General features: G+C 38.8%; 1 protein-coding gene across 1 annotated transcript in view; it reads left to right on the top strand.

The window, feature by feature from the left end:
* PRTG (protogenin) overlaps positions 1-20,666 on the top strand; it is a 75,375-nt gene that overhangs the window by 34,264 nt on the left and 20,445 nt on the right. The window contains exons 9-11 of the mRNA XM_068204023.1: positions 3,985-4,149; positions 5,169-5,474; positions 6,334-6,522. Of these exons, the coding sequence (XP_068060124.1) occupies positions 3,985-4,149; positions 5,169-5,474; positions 6,334-6,522 (660 nt within the window). The remainder of the gene's footprint in view (positions 1-3,984; positions 4,150-5,168; positions 5,475-6,333; positions 6,523-20,666) is intronic.

The raw sequence follows: 20,666 nt of genomic DNA, 5'->3' as shown, positions 1-20,666 counted from the left end.
TTTGAATGGGACAAGAACTTGAATGTCCTTGCAAAGACTGTCAGATTTGGATGGTTCATATTCAGGGCTGCATCACAGTGTTCCAGCATATACATGCATACTGTAATCAATGGGCAATTTTGGGAAAAATGCTTTTCCCACACCATCTCATTTTGGGACTGAGTGTTCTTCCAGCTCACCTGTGTCTGATGGCTCCAGTGAGCAGATCCTGAAGTTAGGACAGGACCTTGGAACCTGGGGCCTCCATGGTGCTCTCTGGATTTCCCTCTGTCCTCATCAGGAATTTCTGCCTATCCTCTTCAGTGTGTGCATGGCAGGGTAGAAGAGAGCATGCAGCAGGGTCCTGGAGGCTTACAGAGATGAACTTCTCACCACAGACTGCTCTTTTGTCTAGATCCCCACATTCTTGTGACTTTACTGGCTTTCATATATTTTGGAGTAGAACAGTTGATACTTTGTCTTCACTACCTTCTCTTAAAAGGAATATTGGCTAAATGGTAAAATCTACTCTTCTCCCACCCCTTGCTGTCCTGTAATGAGAAAAGTCTATTCAAATGCTGAATGGCCATAAGTGGCTTATCCCAGTTTCTGAAATGATATACATGTTCCTGTATAGAATGGAATGGATAGTTGGAAAAAAAAGAGTAACTAGACATTTTAAAATCCCTTAGTATTATGTAATTGCTTTGATTCAAGGTAATTTAAGGTGGTAGGAAACAGCCATTTTTTCAAAAGCAGAAGGTGATGGCTTAATGACTTGAATAATTGTTAGGTGCATGGCTTCAAGTAAGGTGCATTGCAGCCCTGTTTTCTCGGAGTGGTTTCTGTTTCCATTGCTATTCAGTAAGTGGTTTATTCAAGGACAGGTCTGCAGATGCTCAGCTCTGTGTGGAATACCAGCCTGCCATCTGCTAAGCAGAGGACAGGCAGGACAGCTTAATTACTCTAATGCTGATGCAGGAATAGCCACATTTGCTTTTGCAAGTGGGATATTTCAGGACACGGGAGAATTTTGTCTGAAGGAAGGAAGGAAAGAGTTTTAAAAGATAATGAGAACAAGAGGTGTGGGAAATTACCCCCTACTCTTTCAGTCAGTGAGGTATTGTGCTCACAATCCCCTCTTACAGCTAATATGAATAAAGTCACACTGGATAATTTATCTGGATAATTATGGAGAACAGAGACCAGATAACTTCAAAGAAACCTGGGAAACTGTCCTTAGGGAAGTTTGTGCAGGAAATAATCCTGCTCAGAAGTGAAAGGAGGTATCTTCTGGAATACATTTTTTTGCAAAATAATTTTGCAGTCCCTGCCTTATTTGCTTGCTTATCCAAAGGTTATGTTTTGTGAAATGAGATTATAGTTTGTTTTTGTTTAAAAAGCAAAACAAACTTCAAACAAAAGCAAGCAGCCAAACAGGAACCTCTGATTTATTTGACTGTACTTTCTCAAATACCTATTTTATTCATCTTTCCTGACTGTCTTTTGGTATTTATTTTATTTAATGTGATGTTGTTGTGCATCCTTTCACATTAGTGAAAAAATCCATACAAGGAGAGTGGAGAGGGCTGTGTAAAGAGGAATAATTACAGTGGTGGGATTCAAAATGTTGGTGATCTGCATGCCTTTCTAATTTTTAACATGATTGCATAGTATCAGAAATTTTCATAAGAACTTAAACCTTACTTTAGTCTTATTTTATAGAAAAATATTGAACTTCAAGGGTTAGTAGACTGCACTTCTGTAAAAATAATAACTTTATAAGTGATAGAGTGATAGGCTGTAAACCTTTCTGAGGATCTTGCTCTCATATCAGAGGCATTACTGAAGTCTAGAAAATGCCTTCATGAAAAATTATCACATTAACCATCTCTCTAATGTAAATTGAGAAACAACTACATTTAAAGAAATGCAAATTAAATATTAAGGAAAATATTTTGATGATATTCACACTGTACCCGATCATAGAGGTTCTAACATAGACTGTTGACATTGTCAACATCTTATTTATCCTCTAAGAATTCTATATAATTATCTATTAATGTAAATATTATGTATTAATGTATTGCTTTCAATATTCCCTTCAGCTTGTCTTTCCCCTTATTTATTCTCTAAGAATTCTATATAATTATCTATTAATGTAAATATTATGTATTAATGTATTGCTTTCAATATTCCCTTCAGCTTGTCTTTCCCCATTCCACCCTCACACCCTTTTTCTGACCATAATGAAGGTTAAAAATTATCTCAGATACATCTGACTTGACGAGGTTTTATCTTTGCTTGAAGCTTTTTGTGAAGTTAAATGTATGAACAAAAAAGTTATGGATGTATTGCTCTCTTGTTTTAGTTAGGAACCTCCTTTGCAAGTGTGAGGAAAGAACATAGTATTGCCAAAGGAAAACAGTGCTTGCCAAGTCTCCTAAGGTGTACTGGTGTTTATGATTCCATAAACTTTAAACAGAAAGCAAAACTGGATAATGCATGAATTGTATGCAGTTTAAAGAGTTTTTTTAATAGACATCACAGTGTGGTAGGTGCTTTGAATACAAAAGATGCCATCACTTATTGTTACATTTCACAACTCACGTATTCCATGTTTCACTGTACAAACAAGTTCAGGTTCTCTTCCCTATATAAAAAAAGTTAGTGTTTTAATCAAGCTAGTTGAAAAAACTAACAGGTGTGGGTTTTGTGTGTTTGTTTTTTGTTTCTTTTAGCAGAATATTTTACATTCAAATCGGGGTCATAGTAGCAAGAAGAATAAGGGTCTGATGAGCGTGCATGTTGGAGTGTGTTAATTCCTTGTTAGTGATTTAGAAAAGGCACAAAGGGGACACTGATTGTGGTGGAAGGCAAGCCTTGTTCTCTATTATGGCTGTTTCATTAGGGCCTCTGCATGAGGCCCAGCAATCCATTCAATGAGAGAACAAGTCCTTTTAATGTGAGCTCAAGGATCTTGTTTAGCAGGTCAGAAATCGTGCCTTGCAATTCCTAATTAACAAGTCATTAACTAGTCTGTTGTGAGATGCTCGTAATCTTGTCTAATTAAAATGCTATCAAGTTAATTCATAAATGTGGGAAAACTTAATGGTGGAATTTGGCTTTCGTTTTGTTTATAAATTCAGTTGTGAAGAGGAGGAGCTGGCTCTTACAGAGTTTTGATTAAGTTGACGTGCACTTGGTGTGAATTGTTCCTTAACACAGCAGCTTTCACCACACTTGGTCCACTTTATAGCCTTCCTCTATAGGAATAAAGCCCAACAAAGAGAAGGACTGCTGCATGCATTGCTATGCATATTTTAGTGTGAATTGCTGACAAATTTTTTCTGTTTTTTTTTCTTTTTTTTTTCCTTTTTTCTTTTTAAACAACTTGCTAAGAAGCCAAACATTTTTGAAGATTATTCTGGTCTGTTCTTATTGGCCTTTCTCCAAATTAAAATAAAAAACATGTCAATCAAATGTAATAGAAGTTGCAGGGCTAAAATGAGATCCTTTGCTGAATAAATTCTTTTTGTTTGTTTCTTTTGGGGGGCAGGAGGGTGTTTGTTTTGTTTTTGATAGAGTGGAGCCCTCACATTCCTCACAGTCTGCTATAGAAAGGCTCGGTAAATAGGTTTTGGAAAAAAAACCCCTGACTCTAAACAAATAGATTTAGAAGCTGGGTATGAATGATAAGGCTATTAGAGCTTGTCTGTTGTGTTGCTGTACAGTGAGCACAGTTTGTTGTGACTAATGCTAAATAGGGTTTAGAGTTGCATTCAGCATCCCTTATTGAGGAAAATCCTGAAACACCACAATCTACACTATAGCAAGATGCAGTTACTCCTGTGCGTAAAAGAGCTTTTGCTTAAAAGGGTTGAAAAAACAGAGGCAGGCTGGGGAAGAACATGAAATTAAATTCATAAGATCTTAAAGCCAAGATACTGTGATGTTCAAGGATTTTCAGCAATTTTTGTTTGTCTCACCCTTGTTTTATACCAGGTTTAAATAATGAAGAGTACCAAGTGGTGATTGGAAATGATACAACCCATTACATCATTGATGACCTGGAGCCAGCCAGCAACTACACCTTCTATATCGTAGCTTACATGCCTTTGGGAGCCAGTCAGATGTCAGATCACGTGACCCAGCACACCCTTGAAGATGGTAAGAAGTCATTGTGGAGGATGTTCCTATCTGCGCTGAGTCAAACTGTGCAGTCCAGTGGTAACAGTTCTTGAGGGTCTTGAATTTCTCTTGGTACCAGTGAGACTTCTGGGTACCACAGCACAAGACAGCAGCTCATGGAAGGAATGAAAATAAAATAGCATTCTGACAGAGCAACAGTGTGTATTACACAGAGCCTCTTTCTATGTTGAAAGACATTTCATTAAATCATGTCCATAACTATTCTAGATCTTTAAGAACTCCTTTCATGATGAGAATTTGACAGTAGCCTAGGATTTAGTCTCTATGACGCTCTCTTGGGCATCTGAAATGTGGATCCAGCTGCACACCTACCACATTTTTTGAAATTTTATAGGAAAATTTGCTGTACAGAAAAAAAATTTACCTGTTGTTTTGGGTTTTTTTGTGTCTATGTGCCTTTTTTTTAGTAGAATCAGAATTTTGTAAGAGACCCTGCTGACTTATCTGTGCAATGATTTAATTAATCTGAACATCGTGGCAACAAAACACTATTTAGTGTAGATCATTAGATCTGATTAATAAATTCTGACAGGGCTAAGCTTTGGCAGTATGGAACACTGCCATTTCTAGTTGTCTGCCAGTCTCTTTGTCAGAATCCTCATTACAGAGTAAGTGGAAGAAAACATGCACCAAGTGTTCAGCTGTGCGGGTTGCTGTCTGAGCCCTCGGTTGAGCTGCTGCATCTAACCTTGGCAGGCAGTGTGTCAGACCAGTCAGGTGCTGATTGCCTTTGATTACTGCTGGCAGCAGTAAGAGAAGATGATGTTGAGGGCCTTACAGAAAAAGTTTTGCTTAAGCTGTTCTGCATGCAGCAGGTGAGAAATGCGAGAAGTGTCAAATTATCCTTAAACAAGAATCTACAGAACTTGTTGGATTATTTAGTCTTACGTTACTGTCATGTCATTGTGGGCTGAGGTATCAGACAAGAATTTCCTGTCTTTTCCTTGAGCTCAAAAGCTTTGTCTTTGCCTTTTTAGTTCCCTTGAGAGCTCCTGAAATCAGTTTGACGAGCAGGAGTCCTACAGATATTCTCATATCTTGGCTGCCAATTCCTGCAAAATACAGGAGAGGCCAGGTGGTGCTGTACCGTCTGTCCTTCCGCCTCAGCACAGAGACCAAGATCCAGGTGCTGGAGCTGCCGGGCACTGCTGCTGAGTATCTGCTCGAGGGCCTGAGGCCGGACAGCGTCTACCTGGTTCGCATCACTGCTGCCACCAGGGTCGGCTGGGGGGAGGCGTCCTTGTGGACCTCGCACCGAACTCCCAAAGCTACAAGTGTGAGAGGTAATTCTCAACATACTGTGCACTGAACAACAGTGGCTTTTGGGGTTGTTGGATTTCTAAATTTTCTTTTTAATTCAAATCGCATAGAGCAGAAGAAAATGAGGCTAGAAGCTAAGGCACCTGAGCAGCTCACAAACATGAACTAGAGTTTCCTGTGCCATTTTGTTCAGTGTAAAATACATTTACACTGCACATTAGCAGTGTAATGCTCTAATAAAGGATCTGAGTTGTTTCATGTATGTCTGTATTATTAAAAAATGCATGTATTTTTGAATATGCAAATTGACTTGATATGTGAAGTCTAATTTGTTATAGTTGAGCTTTGGATTTTATTATTATTTAGTAATGTCATGCAGAAGAACACTCAACTTCACACAAATAGCTTGAAAACTATGCAGATTTGAATTTTTAACTTTATCCCTTAGCTCTAGTTCACATCCTTCTGCTTTGGATTTAATTGAGTTTTGACTACTAATGAATTATTAACACTTGATGAAGTGTGATGGTATTGTTAATCATATTTGCTTTGGCTCGCTTTAAAACAGGAAGTATCTTTGTAATTATCTTTGGAATGTTTTCATTTTTGCTTAAAAAGAACTACCTCATAATTTTATTTATTTATTTATTAAGATGCAGAATTAAAAGCTGTTTCTCTTCTGTTGTATTCTAAATTAAATTGTTAGATTTAGGTTATAGGGAGTCAGATATCATAAGAAAGAAATAATTACATGAATAGACAGATGAGTTAGACTCAAAGTCTGGAGTGAAGTTTGGACTGATGGACATCCAGATTTTTGCATGAAAAATAGCTCTTTCTAGAATACAAGACTATTTTCTAGATGTATTTCTCTAACCCCAGCACCGAAGTCTCCCGAGCTGCGTTTGGAGCCCATGAACTGCACGACCATTGCAGTGCAGTGGCAGCAGGACGCTGAGGACACTGCAGCTGTCCAGGGCTACAAACTGTACTACAAGGAAGAGGGGCAGCAGGAGAATGGACCCATTCTGCTGGATGCCAGTGACCTGGAATATACAGTCAGTGGTTTGGGTGAGTGCATAAAATATTTCTCAATGCTTTTGGAGGACAGTGACACCTTAGAGAGCTTAAATCTCTACACCTGTAAGGCAGCAGAGTTACGTTTGGCCACCTCTTTTCCCAGCAATAAGCTTTGCAATCTTGAGTTAGGCTGCTGAGGGAATAATCCTCTCACAAAATATGTGTTGCACAACACTTTGATTACCAGATCTTGTAAATCTTGTATAAGTTGGAAGAAAACGCAGCTATTTATCACAAGATACAGAACTTAGTAAATGCTGCTAGTAAATGACATGTCTTTTTAATACTCACTCTAATATGCAGGGTTTTAATATTTTTGGTGTTTATGCTTGATCTAGGAACAGTGAAATATTAATACAAAGCACCATAGATTTTTCTCTGCTATTTTTAGCCTATTTATGTCTTACTCGTAGCCTTTGTCACAGATATAATGCATGACAAGCACTGCTTGTTCAACATAGAAGTAAGTAGCTCTTGTGCATGTTATAATCCTGTTAATATTTTTAAGGAGTACTGGTAAATATTTGCAGGACTGAGCACAGAGCTTGCTGAGTACCACTGGAGTCCTTCCACTGATACCTGACTCTCTCCTCCTGTAGCTCTTGCAGTGTGTATTAGTACAGATGTGTTGGGGTCATCCTGAGGTAGAAGGTACTTTGCACGCAGAACTGAGAGTTTCTTTATCAAAAGATGCACTCTATCACATAATCAGCAAAAGTAATATAGGACTTGACACTTGCTGTTTGAAATGTGTTGAGATAGTTTTCTTGGTGGTATTGTGGAGAGTTAATCCTGACTAAGTTATCAAAGTTGACCTGTAGTCTTAACTAGGTCAAATGCCTTCCTGACTATGCTCAAATATTCTCATCTGCTGCATACAGTTGAGATACAATTTTAGGGGAGGTTTGAGAGGAGTGTTCTGGTCCGCTAACAAGACAACTGACCATCTGTGACCATTTCTAGCCAGAGCATCTGGCAGTGGCCAACTGTTTAACAGAGCTGTGAGACAAAAGAGCACTTTTGAAAGCACAGAAAGGATGTGGTGTCTGTGTGTCCTGGGACAGAAATGCATAAATCTTTTTCTTATTATGCAATAAAAAGCTGTAATTTCAAACATGTGCAAACTTATTAACAAGGGGATCTACATGATATGGATTTTCTCAGTACACTAATACTCCTCAGATGAAAATACTGTTTTTATTAATTATATTAAAATATATATTATCTGTGTGGTTTTGTTGGATTTTCTTTCTATTAAGCATGTAGACAGATGGAAAAATGAAAGAAAAGTGAGTTTGGAAATTACAACTTTCACATAGTCACAGGTGACTGAATTGCAAGAAGGAAGAATTCATGTGCTTGAGTTAACCATTCAGTCATGATGCATGTGATGTGTTGAGTGTTTATTCTTTATCATAATTCTCAGTATCTAAATATGGTGACCAAAACATGATACATTCCATATACTCTGATTGCTGTAATGAATATTTTTCACATCTACATAATTTGTGCTGCTGTAGGCTGGTTTCACTGAAGAGTAGTTGTTTGGTTTTTTTCTTTCATGTGATGTATTGAGTTATTTGAAGTATATATAAAATATGAATTTTCCTAAGTTTTGGGGTTTTTTTTGGTTTTGGTTTTTTCTTTTTTTAATAGCATTTACAGTAAAAGACATTCATCACTACAGCTAAAAAAGACTCATCTCAGGAAAATTAATTAGGTCATGATTTTCCACTGCTAAGATGACTACTTACAATGCAGCTTGAAAAGTTCACAGAGACTTCTGGTAGTGATAGTGCCTGACTATTCTGATTGCCCTTTGCCAAACTGCCTGCTTGAAATACTTGTGCATGCCAAATTATTTCTTAGAAAGCAGTACACAGCCAATCTTCTGCCTCTGGCAGCTGCACATGTGGTGATTATAGCAGGTAGAATTATATGCAGCATATAAATCCACAAAGACTGTAGCCACATCCACACGTTAAGAAGGTGATTTGTTAATCTTTTTATTTATTGTGAATAATCTAAGTATTTTGGACCAGTATATTTTTTTATTTATGCATTTAAATACTGAAAGTATTAGTTATTATGAAGTGGTTCTACCTGGTACAATTTGAGGTGTATCAAGGCAAGCCACCACACTGGGTTTTGTGTCTATGGTAAACTGATTTTTCATGAACTGGACAGAGGCTTTGAGGACTGATGTCCTGTCATCCATTTGCCTCTCCTGAGGACATTAAACTACTGATTTATTGACAGAGTCTTTAAAATAAATGTCTTCATTATGAGCTACAGGAATTAGAATACTGGAAGTGTGAAACTTGAAAGGTGTGTGTGTGTTAAGACTTTTGGTGTACTATATGTTGGATAATATGATCAAAAGGAAAGGTTATTGCTAATTTGAAGGGATATGCTCACAGTCCTAGGTGCTTCCCAGTGGCAAAGAATGAGCAGTTTCTCATGCATTATCTGTTGCCACTGAATTTATATAGCTTCCAAACACTCCCTCTTCATGTCTTTGTCACAACCTATGGCTGCCCTACATTCCCTGTTCTTTTGCATAGTTAATAAACTGCAGATAGACTTCTAGTGACATTTAGAGCATGTCAATTCATCTGTCCATGGAGCTTTCTGCAGATGTTGGTACAAATGCCAGTTGTGCAAGATATGTGTATTAAAGAAGACATTTCACTTACCCTGTGGCAGTTAAAATGCATCACAAAAGGAGAGTTCATGATTGTCTCTAACCAGAGAGAATATTAGCATTGTTATTACAGGCACTGTTGATTGCTTGGTTGTTGGTAGCTTTGATATAACTACTGTAAATGATTGCAAATGTCTACAGGACCTTTGATGGAAGAATAATTATGATAGACAAAGCAGAATCAGCAATGTTAGTGTGAAATAGATTTCAATGATTAAACATGGAAAGTAGCAATATGAATATTATACTGCATATTTTTAGTCTCTTGTTGGTTCCTACCTTGTGTTCTGAGACATGATCTCTCTTTCTTCAGTGTAGGTCTACCCAGTTACGTTGTGTGTTTTTAAACTGGATTATTTAGCGTGATAGTCACCACGTAAATAGAATTAAATGATCTGATCATTTATTCTCAAAATAAATATCCCCAGTTTCACATAGACATTTGTTTGTGTTAAAGGTCTTGGCATTTATTTTTCAATAGCAGGCCATTTCCTAGTCCAGTGTAAAATTCCATTATTACTTCAATGTGCCACAGGAGCAGACTCTTGGGTGCATACCATGCATTTTTGCCTCTATTTTTAATTCCTCCATTGCTTCCTCCTGGTCTAGAAATTTTTCCCTCACAGAAAGTCTTTCATTGTGAGGCTTGATAAGCCTGCTGGTACCAGATAATGGTTCAGAAGTTGAAGTGAGTTTTGCTGGTGGAAGTGTTTGTTGGGGAACCATCTCACTGTGCAACAGGAGAGGGATTGGAAAAACTTGAAAGTTAAAACAAAGACAGTGTCCAGAGAAGCTCAGCTCGCCCTTTAAGTGTGTTCAGATTATTATTTTCAAAGAGTATTTAAATCATGTGCATCTGTGCCTTCATGAAGTTGGTATCACTGCTGGGCTGAGTGGAGTGTTTTCCTGTCAGAGCTCACGGTGTTTGCAGCTGTATCATTGGTGGGGAAGTGGAGCCTACACAAGGATGGCAGTGCCTCAGAAGAACCCATCTGAAGCTTATCTGGGAGGATAAAATCAAATTCAACTTCTTGGTTAGCATACTCTTGAAAGCATGATCAGTTCTGGTGCTGTGACACGAGAACTGTTTTTCAAGCTGCCTGGAAATCTCAATCACTGAACTTCACTGTTCAGTCCTTATCATGCTGGTAATTAATTAAATGAATGCCACTGGTGATGTCTGTGTGCCTTTAGCCTCCAAGCTTGGAGGGAGGGAGGAAAGCAAGAGTTCACTCTGCTAATTCATTCTTCCCTGGCTGCTGTGTGGGAGCTGTACCACCCTGGTGCTGGCACTTACATGAGAGTGTCAGGAAGTTGCACTTTGGTGACAAGGCAGATGTAGGGTCCCAGTAAATGCACCCAAAACCCTGAGGCCAGGAGATACTGGCAGAGAAGTGCACACTGTTCTGAGGCTTTTTTGCTGCATGATGATATCAGAATAACACCCCTGACACAGGCACCTTAGGGGATGGAAAAACGAGTCTGTTTGCTTTGGTGAAAATGCCCTGAGCATGGGAGCCCTTGGCTCCTTGGCCTTTCCCTGCGAAGGCCCCTCTCCAGGCCAGCCTGGGGAGTGGAGTGTCCTGTGCTGGGAGCTCTGCTGCCTCTCCAGGGGCTGGGGCTGCAGGGGCACTTGGCAGGAGCTGCCAAGTGTTGGATGGCCATGAAATGGAATGTATGGAGTGTGGTATAAAATAAACCATTAAACTAACTAATTGGTTGAAGATTCCTGAGAGGCTTGGAGACACTGCAATGCAAGCCTTCTCTCTGGGAAAGCTTCTCCTGTGCTGATGGGGTCTTCTGAACTGTTTAACATGAGGTCCATAATAGCCCTGGTACTTCTCCTGTTACCCTGGTTTTACATTATCCATTGGCATTTTTCCCTGCCCCAATCTAGTACTTTTGGAAAAAAGTTAGATTCTGTCAGACTCATGTGTGTGATGTACTCCAAAAAATTTGGTCTTAATCAGAGAAGCTTCCCTGTCTGAAAGCTGTTCCTCTTCCCAGTTACAGAGAGGAGAAATAAAGCAAAGTGCATTTCCCAATGTTCCTTGACTTGGACAATATTTCCAAGTGAAGAATTTGTCAAAGTCAGAATGACACAAAGGCACATTTTGTGACCCTGCATGGCGCTCCCCTTTGGAAACGGAGGTTCTACTGAAGAATTAGCCAGTACCTACTACACTTAGGATTCCCCCAGAGACTTGGCCTTCAGTTGTTTAATTTCCCTGGGATCTATTTATATTGTGTTACAGCCATGACTGTAGCTAAGCTTTAGTCCAGGGCAGCAAAGATGACAAGGTCATTCAACAGTCTATAGAAATTGAATCAGGGTGTGTAAGAAGAGTCAGTGCAAAGAATTCTTCCAGTTAAGCTGCCTGCTGCACATCACCCAAGCTTTTCTTGTAATGATCCTGTTAAAGTGCTTTTAAGTTTGATAAAGCAGTTGATAGGATGGTGAGATAGCACACAGCAGTTTCATTTGCACCATATTGCAAATGAATGTGCTGGGAAATGTAAGTTTTAAAAACTTAATGGCATCTCTGACAGAGTTGATGCTATCTTTCTTAAGAACTGCAAATGCTGAAGTATTGAGAAGGAACACTAAGTGCATTTCATGTGTTAAGGCAGTCATTTCTGAAAGCTGGGGCTATAATTTCAGTTTTATCCCGTTTTGTTGGTGTTAAAATGTAGTCTCAGATGCTTGTATCTGACAGTTCTGGAATACTGAAAATTGTGTATATGAGAGTTGATATTGCTTTTTGTTTATAAGTTACTGTGGAAATTTAGTTTGGAATTCCCATACAAATTCAAGGAGCCAGGTATTCCTACAGTTTCATGAAGTGATGTGAAAGAAATACAGGTTTTTCTTGAGAAATGCTCTTTTTTTTCATTGTTAACTGTTCTCAAATGGTATTAAAGAATGTATAATTTACTAGAACAGATGTACTTTTTTCTGCTTGAGGTATTTTACATCAGATCAGACATCCACAGTTAGTGAAATGCTGATTTGAGCAAAAAAGACAGCTCTGTTAAAAAAATAATCAGAAATTGCTTTAGTTCTTAAAAAAGATCAACTGAAAGCTCAGTTTTCTTGCTTGGAAAACCAGATGATTACACTGCCTGCTGTATATACTGTGGTCATTATATTTACATTGTTACATAGTAGAAAGTGTGTAATAGCTCAGTAGGTGACCAGGACAAATATTATCATTTATTTCCACTGTTTACAGCTGGGTCAGTCTAGTGTTTACTCCTGCTGATTACATCCTTAAACTAAACCTCTTATCTGTCAATTCTCCTGATTGTGTGTAACAGCCTTGCTACTACTACTTATCAGCTAAAACATAAGGGATTTGCTGAGAGGGGAGGAGGAATTGGTCAAATCGCACAGGAATAAAACCAAAAGCCCTGGAAGTAAACTGTATGTTTAAAATCAGCTAACTGTGACCCCTTTCTCTTCCCCAGCCATGGCAGATTATGTATATTTGTGGTTAACAAACCCAAGCTCTTGCCTAGTCCTGCTATGATAGTGCTTATATGGCACCTCAATAAACAAGAGACACATTCCTTGCTCCACAGTCATGAAAGACAGACCTGTCACCACTCTAAATGAGTCTGCCTTCCAAATGCAGATATGGCATATCTGCATATCATTTTTTCCTGGTTTTTTTTCCTTTCAGGTTTTGAAAGTTAGATTATAAATTAGAAGAGAGAATGGAGGGAATTTTATTATCCTGTAACTTTTTTACCCGTAAGATATCAAAGCAAGTGCTTCTTTGATAAGCTTTTAATTCTTTTATATAAGAACCACATTCCATTTTACTGGCTGTAAATGCACACAGAGATCAAACTAGGTTTTGTGTTTTGTTCTGATTTACAAACTGCTGCCTCATGTTTTGTTTCCAGTGTGTGGCAGTGCTTGTAATTTCTCCAGGCTGTTTGTAGCAGAGAGTTCCCTTTAGGCTCAGATTTACCATCCATGCTTGTGGAAGACCAGACTGAATGGCAGAGGCAGGGAAGGCATCAAATCTCTGTCCTGTGTGGCATTTCTGCTCTGGTACTTGCTGGTCTGTGTGCAGCTGGGTTGTACTGGGGGACAGCAGGAGGCTGCACAGTGCAAATTCACTGACACCAGGTGACCAGGCACTGGTTCTGGACTCACCCACTGGGTTCATGCCTTCCTCATGGAAGGCGAATACTACACTGCTCTGTTTAGGTGAAAAATTGATTCATCAGGGTTGGAAAGTGAATTCTTACTGGGCAAAACTGAAGCTGATGTTGAAGTCTGTGGTCCTTTGTTGCAGCCTGTTGGCCTGGCTTCCGTTACATCAACTGTGTTTTGGGCAAAGCTTTATTTAAGCACTGAGTGGGAATCCCTGATAAATATCAGCTTGTTCTGAGCAGATTTGCTGGGGAGTAGCCAGTTAACTGTCAGCTGCTAATGCTGCATACCTTCTGTGCAGTTCAAGTGACACATCTGTAAAAAATTGTAATGCCTTCCTTCCTGTGTAGTTTGACCATTGTTTGTTTTGCGTTATGCAATATTGCAGATTTGTATCATTATTGCATATTTTCACTTTAATTTTTGTTCTTAAAAAGATTGCTTTGTCCTCTATGTTTTCTGTCAGAATTTAAATTTACTTCTATTAAAGAAAATGGATTTATATGTTTTTCTAAACCTCATCACAATTACTTCTGCCTGTGTTTTTTGTTTTTTTGAAAGTAAAAGTTATTGTCATACAGTTCATTTCTAGTGGCAAGCTTTAATTATTTTTAATGTATTTGCCAATTTTAAATTACACCATCAAGCCTCTCTAGATTACCAATTTAATCAGTAATCAACTGCAGTATGCACTGGAGTACTGACATTTGTAACATCTGCATTAGCAGCATAACCTGTTTTGGTGTTGATTAAAATGTTATGTATGACAGACCCTTATGAAGAGGAGTTCTTGGGCTTTCTTTTACTTAACTACGGAGTCATGGAATGGCTCTAAAACTCAAGGAAATGTATTAATTTGTTAGCATGAGAAACATTTAATCTTGGGTCAGAAAGATGCATTCTTGTTCTCTTAACTAAGGTCTTTCATGAACAGGTAGATTATGTTTTCAAAGGATTTTTATGTCTAACATATTTTTATGTAACCTTCTGGAACATGATCTGGTCCAGTTTGAACTCGGTTATCTGGGAAAATAGCTGTGATATCCTCATTTCAACATGCCTTGACTTTCAACTTCCCAAGCTAGTGGCTCTTTAAAGGGGAAGCACATGGCAAGGGAGTAGATCCTCAGTGCAGAATAAATGTTGAGTGTACTGTACTTAAAAAAATCAAAATCAAGAGCGCTAAGACAAGTTAAGCCCTGCTCTAAAGAGATACTGTGAGCTGTCAGGATGAGAGAAGTGTCATAGTTTGGGACAATGCCCTGTAGCAATGTTAAAGGTAATAATGTAAAGATATGGGCTTTGCTAAGGTAACAGGAGAAATTATGTTCCATGGGCCTGCTGGAGGGGTCCTCCAGCATGGAGGGGTTTTGCCTATTTTTGAGACTTTTGCCTCTTTATCAATTGTCTCCATGACTGAGTTGGACACATGTTTTTCTCAGGAGATCAGATTAATTGTGTAACAACTCTTAAGAACTGGAATCAAGGGTGCTTCAAAGCCTTCAAAGTAGGCGGAGAAGATTTTTTGCACTCTGGCAAAATAACTTGCTCGCCTGTAGTGAAGAAAATGTGTTTTCTTCAGGGTATTTAAAGGTAAACTTCTCCATGGTGGGAAAGCGATTAGAATCTTGCAGGAAATGCTTTCTGCTGCTCTGAGTTCCTGGGGTAGGAATTCCACCATTTAGAGCTAAACCTGTGTGGGAATTCAGCTGGGAGATGGTGTCATGTTGATTGAGTAACAGTTAGGATGCATGCAAATAGTGTTGCATTGTTCATTTGCTGGAGCTGAAGGTTAAAATTTGCTTCATGAAAGGACATATTGATCGCTCCTTACAATAAGAAAGTAGTAAATAACTTTAAATTAAGAACCTCCAAAATTTTTTAAGTATTACAATGAATATGTAATAAGTATGTTTTGATAGCTGTAAGAGTGACCACTAAATGGGGACTTAATTTCTTGAAACTGGAAATTAAGCTAAATGTATAATCCCTGTTTAAAGCTAAAAATGAGCAAGCAGATAATGATGACAGGAACGACCAGATGAGTGATACGTTTCTTAAACAAAAGAACAAAATAAACCAAACAAAAGAACCCAAGAAATCTGAACTACTATGTTAAACAGAACTCTAAATATGGTGGGTGGTTTTTTTTTCCCCTCCTTTTTTGCCCTGGAATGACAGGATTTGTCTCTGGGAGACAGCATTATTTAATTTGCTATTTATTGGACTTCATTAGTAAAATACCTAAGTCCTAGATTGCAAAGAAACTGCTCCTTGGAGAAAGCTTAGAGAAAACTCCTGTTATAGGAAATTAAATCAACATTGTCCATTAATCATACTACATGTCAACCCCCAGACCTCTCTTGATTGTTCTTGGTGAATGTGAGGAACCATTAGATGTGTGAGGTCCTTAAAGGTCTGAGTAAGTCAAAGGGGAAGAGTTTAAAAAAATGCCACCATTAGCACATGAAAGAGACTTCAGAGTGGACAGAAGAAAACATTTGCTGTACAGGGCTAGTTACATTTCTTAATTTTTTTTCCTTTTTTATTTATTATTTTCTTCCGTTGTTAAACAGCAATCCAGATGTTGTGATCCAAATGTTAATTTAATTCATCCTGAAGGTTTTTTCTTTAGCTTTTTTTTTGGTCATGTTACTAGTTGTAGTTGTATGGGAATGGTAAGAATAGGGGATCTTTGTAATTTTTGTGTTAGTGATAAGTAAACACACTTCTAAAGCTAAGCCAATATGCCTTCTGGTAGCTTCCCTGTCTTGAGTAACACCTTGATTATATATTTTCCATGAAGGCATTATTGCTAACAGAAGCATTTTTTCAATTTTGGGAAAAGATGCAATTGTGAAAAAGTGCATGTTTGTTTTTTTGGGCTTCCTGGAGTCACACTTCTCTGGCAAATGAAGGGGGGGATGCAGGAAGCGGGGAAAAAACAATCTTGTGTTGGAAGAAGCCCCTCTTGCTGTAAAACATCTCTTCCATACCTGGGATTTGAAGTTTTTTGTGTGGTTGGTTTGTTTTGGAGTTTTTTCCTTTGGTTGTTTTTTTTTTGGTTTGGTTTGGTTTTTTTGTTGTGTTGGTGGTGGTGGTTCTTTTGGGTGGTTTTTTTTTTTTTTTTGTTTGTTTCTAATCTAGGAAAAAGGTTTAGTATGAATAAAATTTGCATAAAAAGTGTATTTCAACATTTATACTCACTTTCAAAGTGTTTTTTTTACCTTTATCATAGCCAAATATTGTACCCCTGTTCAAGCTGGTTATCATTACAGAACAAAATCACTTGTTAGTGCACGGGCTTGTAGAAACCAGGACAGGGAAATCATTCTCATCCTCTTTGGCAGATCTGTGAAAGACTTGAGTTTTTCTGCCTCTGGTGGCATCCAGTCGATCATGCTGGGGGTCTTTGTACAGCTGACACTTTTGTATACTCAGACACAGGAGAAGTATACAGAATCCTGTATGCAAATACTCCTGGAAAATGTGGATTTTTTTTAAGGTGGGTGAACTGGAGATGTTTTGGGGTGGTAGGTAGGATGTGTATTTGGGAGAAGAGAGAGACAGATGGATAGGTGTTGCACACTGTGCCTTTAGTCCATTTACCAACTTTCTCCCTTGTGTATTCAAGGTGCAGGGAGGGCTGTGCTCACAGCCTGCTGCCCAGCTCAGTATGTGTGTCTGTGTTTGCATGTTTATATAGACACTGTTGGGAGAAAAATAGGATATCCTTTTGATCCTCTTTGTCTTAGTCTAGCCCAGCATTTCTCCATCACAAGCGTACCTCTCACTGTGTTAGTACTTTGTATTCATTGTTGTTTCCATGATAATTTCTAATGGCCTAATTTGTCTTTTTTCCCTCCCTTCATGTCTTGCCTGCCTTCTTACAGCTTCTCACCTGCCTTTATTTAATCTCTCATAGTTTCCCATCAGCCCACGTTGCCTTGGTGACAATCACTTGCCTTAGAAATCTCTATCTGTAGCATTCCCTACCAGTTGTTCATTCTGGAAAACTTTTCTCAGAGGGGGCTTGGATGTATAAAGTCTGTGTGTTATCCAGGCAGAGTAGGCAGGCACATATGGGCTGTGTTTGATATCACTGTCAGATAGGCAGGGCTGTTCATCCTTCTCCTTCAGAACTGACAGCCAGATCTTGCTTCCAAGCCAATCAAATACCTTAAGAAAAGCACCAAAGCACATAAAAGTGAACTGTTTGGTGTGATTCAGAGTGCAGGCACGAGAGCAGGCGCTCCAGCTGACCCAGCAGTGCCTACACCTCCCTCTTTCCCTTGAGCCTCCCTGCTGGAAGATCTGTCTCTCAAGGGTCATCTCCCCCTTGCTGGAGCCTGGGGGAGTCTGCCAGTGGGACCTCAGAGCCTGTGCTGTCTCTTGTGCCCCTGTGCAGGGCAGCTCTGCCTGGAGCATCCACCTTAGGCAGTTATTCTTATTTCCACTTTTCTAATAACACATGTTCATCTGTCTGTGCTAAGAGCACATGCTGTGCTCTTCCAGCAGTTTGTAAGCATTCCCATGGGTTTCACAGGTGACTGAGTGTTCACTGTCCCTTGGTACACACTGGTTACCTGGAGCACAAGGAAGAGAAGGGCCCTTTTCATGGACTGCTCAGGTACCGATGGTTTAAGCTGAGCGTGATAATCACATCCCTGCAGTCAGTGACAGAACTGGGCTGTCAATGTCCAGCTTTCCAGCTTTGCATTCAGTTTATTAGATTACAGCTCCCCCTTGAGGGAAATGTCTTTTGTTAATAAACTCATAGCTCTGGGATCAGTGGAGTTTCTTGGGTGGGTTTGAGGGTCACAGTTCCACCAGGCTGGATAAAACAAAGCAGGCTCATGGTGGCTGTGCTGAGTCCTGACCACTGCCAGGGCTCCCTCTGCTGCCTTGGGATGTTGTTCAGCTCTCAGAATTCATCCAAGTTTAACGCAGAGCACAGTAAAGTAGCAAAAGGTGGCACTTTTGGAAGAAAACACCACATATTTCTTGTGTACTCTGTGAATTCATGCTGCTGCTTTCTGTGCCTAACACTTGTGACACTTGTGTGGGGGCACAGGGACGGGGTGGGAAGTGGCAGAGGAAGGCAGTGGCAGCAGTGAGGGGAGCAGGCTGGCTTCTTTCAGCAGCAGCACAGCTAATGCTGCTTTAAAATGCTCGTCAAACTGCAGGCTCAACAGAGCATTTGTAAAACTGAATTGATGATGGGAAGCCCTTTCAGTTGTACAGAGAGAGATAGCTAGCTAAGAGTTAAGTAGCTGTGTGTTTATTTTACTTAAACAATCAATCAGTCAGACTGTTTTCCACTTCCTAAGTGTTGTATAAACTTCATATGCAGAAGGATTACATCAAGATAATTTTCTTCTCCTTTTTTCAATCGGGATACTGATATAGGTTGAATTTAAATCTTGAATGCATTAGAAAGGTTAACAAAAATAACTTTTATTAACTGTATCCTACTTGTTTGCTCTGTACCTTTCAGTTTGTTAATACAATGTTTGACAGGTATTAAATGCTTGTTCTTCACAAAACTATTAAATAAAGCAGTAGGTAAGGCAGAAGATTTACATTATAGCTTGTCTGTGGTCAAACATCTGGACAGCAGTAGCACTGCTTCCTACAAAAACTGATTTTGCATATTAAAAAGAAAAGTTAAACATTTTGAAGGAAAAAATTTAAACAAGAACAAATTCCCATGTATATAATCTTGGAAAATATTTTACAGATATAAGAAACTTTCTAAAAGAAAAGGACACAATAATTGAAATTCTGCTGCAGTTTCTGCAGAGGTATACTTTCTTTCCTATGTTGTTATTGTTGTCCTATAAAGTACAACAATTTTTACCTGTAGTAATACTATCTATATTAAAAACATGTAATGTTGTAAAACCCATTTCCATGGGGGGAAAGATACACTTTTGTCTTTATGAAATACCACAAAGTGTAAAATAAATAAGAGAAGCTGTGTTGTCAGCCAGAAGAGCAAAAGATTTTCAGAAGTTTGAGGAAGCCTGAAATCTTTTAGGCTACTCTTCTTGTTTAACTGCTTCTGTGTGTGGACATTAAGCATCTTTAAAAGGGTACTCAGGCCACAGTTCACTGAGTAAAGAATTTGTGCTCCTAAGAATATTAGGTCCAAATTCAGATTGCACATGTTGACCTCTTTTACACCACCTGCAAGATTTGTCTGTGGTGCTTTCAAGAGCTGGTGTTTCAGAAACTTGGTCTTAATTAAATAGTCTTCAAATAAACCATTAACATCTATTTAACTAAAGGCAACAACATCATTAACTTGCACAGCTGCTGCCACTAATACAGACTGAGTAATCCTCCTGATAAATTATCTTAGAAGAGTGGAGTCTTGGCCTGGAAAGAGATGACCACAACATGTCATTGAAATACTGTTTTGGGAGGAATCAGTGTGGAGATGGAAAGTTACTATAATTTTGACAGATATTTGGCCTTCTAGATGGGTGTTTTCAGCATACTGCAAGCACTCAAAAATAATGTATGTAGTATATCAGGCTTCATTATCTGGTGGCAAGCTGTCTTCTGCGCAAATCCATATCACAAAACTCATTATGAATAGCTTCTGCCAGTGTGCCATTGGATGTAACAGTGGTGAATATTAGAGCCAAGGGTTGTAGGGTCCTGGATATTTCTATTGTCATTACAACTAGAAATTTTCTTTAGGGCATGTTTTAGAAGTTTGGGATGTGCTGTATGAAAATGTAAAGGGTAAAAATAACATCGCTGTGCCAAACAGCAATGTTATAAGGGAGGTGGTTCAGCACAATCTAAATGTAATTAAAATGAATACCCTTCCTAAATGTCAAAGATATGCAACCAGTCAGAGACACTGAGGGGAATGAGGCCTCTGAGAAGATAGGGAGAGAAAAGTAACAGATGTGTTCATGTATGGGAGAGATCCTGCAATGCATTTCACAGCTGAGGAAACAGAGCCCTGTGTCCTCAGGCTATCACACTTCAGGTGAAATGCTGAGCTAAGGCATTTGAAATGAACTCTTTGCAAGTACTGTTACCTGCTTTCCCTGCTTCCTGGTTTACTAACATGTGAAAGTGGAAAATATTTAGCATTGTATGATGGATTTTCTGTGAATAATTTATATTAAAAGAAGTGTAATAGAGAAAGCTCAACCCTTTTGTAGTTGTGGGGTTTTTTTTAAATGCATCTGGATTTGACTTCAGTAAATTAAATACGAGGGTTGTAATATTAGCATTAAATGTATC

This window comes from Anomalospiza imberbis, chromosome 13 (assembly GCF_031753505.1).
Source record: "Anomalospiza imberbis isolate Cuckoo-Finch-1a 21T00152 chromosome 13, ASM3175350v1, whole genome shotgun sequence".
NCBI classification, from domain to species: domain Eukaryota; kingdom Metazoa; phylum Chordata; class Aves; order Passeriformes; family Viduidae; genus Anomalospiza; species Anomalospiza imberbis.
Note: the sequence above shows the minus strand (reverse complement) of the source record. Positions and strands in the feature narration are given on the sequence as shown.